The 5485-nt window shown below is 42.8% G+C and overlaps 1 protein-coding gene across 1 annotated transcript; it reads right to left on the bottom strand.

The window, feature by feature from the left end:
* Positions 1-279: 279 nt before the first annotated feature.
* Positions 280-2196, bottom strand: LOC115573495 (fatty acid-binding protein, brain). The gene is made up of 4 exons (XM_030404255.1): positions 2035-2196; positions 1709-1881; positions 1230-1331; positions 280-569 (listed from the first exon to the last, which is right to left on the bottom strand). Exons 1-4 carry the CDS (start codon positions 2105-2107, stop codon positions 519-521), a joined length of 399 nt encoding a protein of 132 aa, XP_030260115.1. The 5' UTR covers positions 2108-2196; the 3' UTR covers positions 280-518.
* Positions 2197-5485: the final 3289 nt, after the last annotated feature.

The raw sequence follows: 5485 nt of genomic DNA, 5'->3' as shown, positions 1-5485 counted from the left end.
ACTTAAGTGCAATTTTGAGGTGTTTGTACTTGAGGGATTCCATTTAATGCTACTTTATACTTCCACTCCCCAACACTGGAGGAATCTATTGTACTCTTTACTCCACTACATTCATTTGTTAACTATATTACCTGTTACTTTACAATCTGCATCACAGCCAAAGTAGCACTTTCTTAAATTAATCTATTTTAGTGGCAATCAGATTCAAAATACGATATCTTCACTTTAACTCAATTATGACTTTTGGGCACTTTGAACAACACTGGAGAAGAGACAAACAACATTTACTCTGTGTTTTTTTTATTTCATGTTTCACACAGGGCTGCAAAGACGATCCATCCATCACGACAGAAATGTTTCCTCATATATAAAAAAAAAAGACTTCTTACAAAACACGTGCAGCCTGCAGGCCGTGTACATGTGGAGGAGGATGGAGTGCAAAGAGAAGCATACAGTCAATAATAATTAGAAAATCAACACTTCTTGGCCCGGTTGGGGATGCTTTCAGTTGCCAGCGCTCATGCCTTCTCGTAGCTGCGCACCGCATGGATGTCTTCAAAGGTCAGATTCTGCAGGGAGAGAAGACGGTTACCATGACGTTCAGTGTTCCCAAATATTTAATGTCGCCACCAAAAAAAACCCCCCAAAAAAATAACTTCCTTTCAGCTTTTTCTAAAACTTGCAGGAAGCTTTTGGGCAGCTGGTGTTGAATGCAAACAAGCTGATTTGACTATAAATACATGAAAGGGCTAAACGGAGCTGCACTTTTGGGAGCTTAAGAAAGACAATAAAGCTGTCTGGAGAGTGATTTGGGACTTTTTTATCACTACATCTTTGATTTTACCATCCTTTACTTTTGCAAGGAGCCCAAAGAAATGCATATTACTGCATATTTTCCATTCCATTTCCTGTTTCACCATGACTTCTGAGATATTTATTTTATTCGAGAGCAAACAGGAGAGTGAACGACTTCCAGTGACTATACATTTATCTGATTATTGGTTGTAATGTCCACTAAAAAGTCCTGAAAGCCCAGGAACGTTTTTACAAGAAACTATACATTTCTTGATGCTATAAGACTATGCACAACAGATTCCTCAGATAATGATTTTACCCTCTGTATCTTCCACCATATTGTGTCACCTTCTACTTTATTAGTAATCAGATAAAGACATTTCAAGTCCAACAGGACAGGGAGCAGAGGCACGATCAGGGTGTCTTTGTCTTACCATGACCAGCTTGCCATCCTTGATTTCTCTGACGAACTTGGTCTCTTTGCCGTCCCACTTCTGGACGTGGACCAGCTTTTCTCCTTCCATGGTCACGATGGACTGAAAGACAGGAAGGTTTCGAACGAGTCAGATGCTGCCAGCTGTTGGTCTGTTTACCGTCAATTTTTGCCATCAAACCACAAACTGAAACAAAGGGACTCAAAGTCTGGTCAGTACTGCATTTGGAAAAGAACACTTTTTAACTTAAAATCGACACATGTGGAGATGAGCGATGATAGTGGTACAAATGTGATCTTGAATTAAAAAGTATTTTTTGTGGTTTCAGACAAACACAAGTTAGACACCCCTCAGAATCCTCTCAATCAGGACAGATGAAAGCATGAAAAATGCTTGATTTTGACCTCCGACCACAGTCTGTTCTCCTCTTCAACAGAATGTAGACATGAACTTTTTGAAAAGCTTTGTGTTCAGCTCACCTTGCAGTTCCTGTCGTCAGCGGTGGTTTCATCGAACTCCTCTCCCAGCTTGAAGGAGATCTCTGTGTTCTTGAAGGTGCTCTGGGTGCGAATCACCACCTTGTCGCCCTCCTGGCTGATGATTACGGTCGGCTTGGTCACATTACCAACCTGCCGGGTGGCAAAGCCCACGCCTGACCAGAGGACACAGGTGAAATATGAACTTGTTAACAACCAAATGTGAACATTTCATTTAGTATGAGCAGGAAAAAAAAAGTCCTTTTCTGTTTTGATTTGTTGTATTTGTGAGTAAAAAGCAACAAAAGTTAGAGAAGGCTGTTACTCACCAAGTGCTTTCATGTAATCATCAAAATTCTCACTGTCAACCAGTTTCCAAGTGGCACAGAAGGCGTCGACCATGGTGAAGGTTCTCGGGGAGGCAAAGTAATCTCCAAAGCACACTGAGCGAGCTGCAGCTTCTGTAGGTTTCCCCCCTTGTGTTATTATTCCGCTCCTTATTATTATGCATGCGGGTGGGTGGCGCCATGCATCCCATTGGCTCAGGAGATTTTCTCTGAGTTTTTTATTGGATATTTAAAAATGGGTCATGGTCTTATGGACCCTTGGACGAGAAGAAAAAAAAAAAAGAACACTTAATTAGCCCATTTGTATGCCTAATGATGTAATTACTCTCATTCATGGGTGTGAGTTGGGTTTGAGGTGAAGTTTGGTGCCACAACTCAGAGTAAATTCACGTTTAGGAGAAAACTTTAACTAAAACAGCAATAACCACCTCACAGAAACATCTGACGCCAGAGTTCCCCTTAAACTTGTTTGAAAAAAGGTTCAAATCTGTGCAAAGATGACGAGAGCTTCCTCAGTCAAGTTAGTGAGTTGTAGCAGCCAACCCATCTTTATGTTTTAATTGATTTCCTCATCTTAATCCCCCGTCAGCCTTGTGCCAGACAAGCCTTCTTGTGTGTGGAATGTGTGCTGTCGGGGGCCGTCAGCGAAGCAGAATCAGTTTGTTTGACAGCCCTTTGTCCTGAGCTGCATTAACAACCCCCCCTAACTGCAATTTCTTCATGCTCAACACACACACTAATTACTGTCTATAAACGTGTGTGTGTGAAGTGGGAGAATATGTGCGCGTAGCTTCTGCTTTCTCACGCAAAGTAAATCCTCGCTATAGGATCATATCTGCTCGAGGTTTGGGACTAAAGGAAGTTTGTGTTTCTTGTTGAGCAGTCATTAAAAGAAGCAGACTTCTATTAGATTATAAGTTGACTGATACTGTCATCAAAACCCTCATTTAAAGATGGTTTATAGATATTTATAGACACAGTATTTACGGTGATGATGAGTACAAAAGCCAAGAATGGATGTGCTGCAATTCTTTTTTAAAATTGGAACTGATTATCTCATCAACTTGAGGAAATTAACGTTTGGATAGGAGAGCTTTCCCAGCATGCGTAGATGGCAGCATGATAACTGCAGCGACTGATTCAAGCTACCACTATTTAACAGCACATCAGACTGTAGTGCACTCTTTTTGGTTTATATACATATTTCATTATAGCATAGCAATTGCACCCATCACTTTATTTTGGGTGTAGACAACTGGAAAGTAACACATCTGCTTGAAGTTGACCGCTGTTTCCTCTTTTACTACAAAACATTTGTTTAAACAGAGGTAAAACAGCTAAAACTAGGCAATAGACGCCTTCCACTCACAGTTCCACGAGACGACTTCGCCTTTTGTTTTTTTGTTTTTTCGTGTGTGTCACGTCCGTCTTCACAAGTGCACCGTAAAAGCAGGGAACAGTAGAAAGCAGCCCATAATAAACCTTGTCGGACACTTGTTATAAAAGTCTTAATCAATAACACTCTGAATTACAAACAAAGTGCATTCTGGAGCTGATAACAGAAGGTGCTAAAGAGTGAAACATCAGGCTACTTTCTCATCTCTGTTGAGAGTTGCACATGTGCAGCACCGACCAGGCGTCTGAATGCCGATTATACACATTAAAACCGTAGATGAAAGCTCTGTTATGTCAAGAAAACAAAATAATCAATTAGTGATCTTGAAACAATGGATTAAAAGGGGGGCGCTGTTGAGCAATGAAGGAGTGAGACGTGCTTTACATAGCTCCGGTAACTTTTCGTTTATTAATACACTAAACACCTGTATATCCGTCTGAATGTACTTTGGAGTGATATAAGAAAGCTCAAGCAAGTGGACAACTAAACCTAAAAGGAAGAAAATGATGTCAAAGAGGGGAAAAGCCAAAAAGAACGACCAACAAGAATTAGGCCCTGACCAACCCTCGGACTCAACTGAAGCGGTGGAGCCCGACTACCTGGGTGAGGAGGCGGACCCACCAAACCGTGCTGTGCTAGCTGCTATTACTGCGTTAAGGAATGAAGTTACCCAGATTAAAGATGACATATGCGCCACTATCGATGCCCGTATACAGGCTGTGTATACCGTGCTGAGAGGCGAACTGGCGACAACTAAAGAAGAACTGCAGACGTCCATTACGGCCTTGGAGAAAACCGCGACCTCGCATGCTAACACTATTGGAGAGATAGAGAGGGCCGCCTCACACCAGTCGGACGATGTTACTGCACTTCAACGGCAAGTCACCCGCCTGAACTCTGAGGTAGAAAAACTAACTGAGAAATGCGAAGACCTAGAAGGACGCTCGAGGAGACACAACCTCCGGGTCATCGGAGTCCCCGAGGGGACTGAGGGACCCAGGCCGAGAGACTTTATTGCCGGGTTGCTGCAAGATATGCTGTCCCTGGATGAGAAACCGCTCATTGATAGAGCGCACCGGACCCTCCGAAGGCGACCCGAACCTCATGAGCCACCTAGACCCTTTGTACTGAGGCTACACTACTTTCACACGCTTGAGGACATCCTACGCAAGGCTGCGGCGGCGAAACAGCTCTACTACAGTGGTAAAAGGATTCAAATCTTCCCGGACTACCCACCTGCCGTGGCTAAAAAGAGGGCGCTATTCAACCGCACCAGGGAGCTGCTAAGGGGCAGACCCGGGGTCAGGTACGGACTACTCTATCCTGCAAGACTCCTGATAACCCACAACGGCACGCAGATCTCGTTCATAGATGCCAAAAAAGCGGAGGAATATGCCGAACGCCTCTCGGCATCAGGCTCGACTGAAACGAGACAGGAGGACGCTTAAATGAATGTAATCACTGCGGATGTGGAGGATCAAGATATTCCAAGAGGTGGCTATCTATTGGTGCTTACTAGTTAGCTCATATGGCTAGCGCTAGCACAACACTAGCTGTCACCTATTCACGTGAGTTAACGTTACACGTTCATACACACGCACAGCTGGTACCTCATCATCTGACTGCAAAATCGCCACTCTCATTAGAAGTATAATTGGAAACTGTTATCCTCCCTCATACAGCGTGAGGTTCGCACTGTTACTGTTTTTTTTTCTGATATCTTATTTAGAGCCTTAGCAGCTGTTCAGTTAGTTATTTAAAATGTAGAAATGGCTCACTGTTATTGAAAGATATTCAATGTGTACTGCCTCCTTTGATTCTTGATGATTATTGTTACAGGTGTTTACGATGTCAGTTCTCAGGTTGGAGTTGCAACTCAGTTGAGTCTTTGGTCATGTATACATATACTTGAACTATTTTTCTTTTTTGATATACAAAATCCCCCACCCTGGGGTAAAATCTGATCGCACTTTTCCTTCCTAGCTATATATATATATACTGGATAGATGGATATACGTATAGATGTATGGGCCTGTG

The sequence above is a fragment of the Sparus aurata genome, chromosome 22 (genome assembly GCF_900880675.1).
Source record: "Sparus aurata chromosome 22, fSpaAur1.1, whole genome shotgun sequence".
Taxonomy (NCBI): domain Eukaryota; kingdom Metazoa; phylum Chordata; class Actinopteri; order Spariformes; family Sparidae; genus Sparus; species Sparus aurata.
The sequence above is the reverse complement of the archived record's forward strand: the minus strand, read 5'-3'. Positions and strand labels throughout refer to the sequence as shown.

Bases quoted from the DNA above. Each gene is read 5' to 3' on its own strand.
- LOC115573495 (XM_030404255.1), bottom strand. From the start codon at position 2,107: ATGGTCGACGCCTTCTGTGCCACTTGGAAACTGGTTGACAGTGAGAAT. The intron at 1,882-2,034 runs GTGAGTAACAGC...TCCTCTGGTCAG, and splicing joins TGATTACATGAAAGCACTTG to GCGTGGGCTTTGCCACCCGG. The intron at 570-1,229 runs GTAAGACAAAGA...CTCTCCCTGCAG, and splicing joins AGGATGGCAAGCTGGTCATG to AATCTGACCTTTGAAGACAT.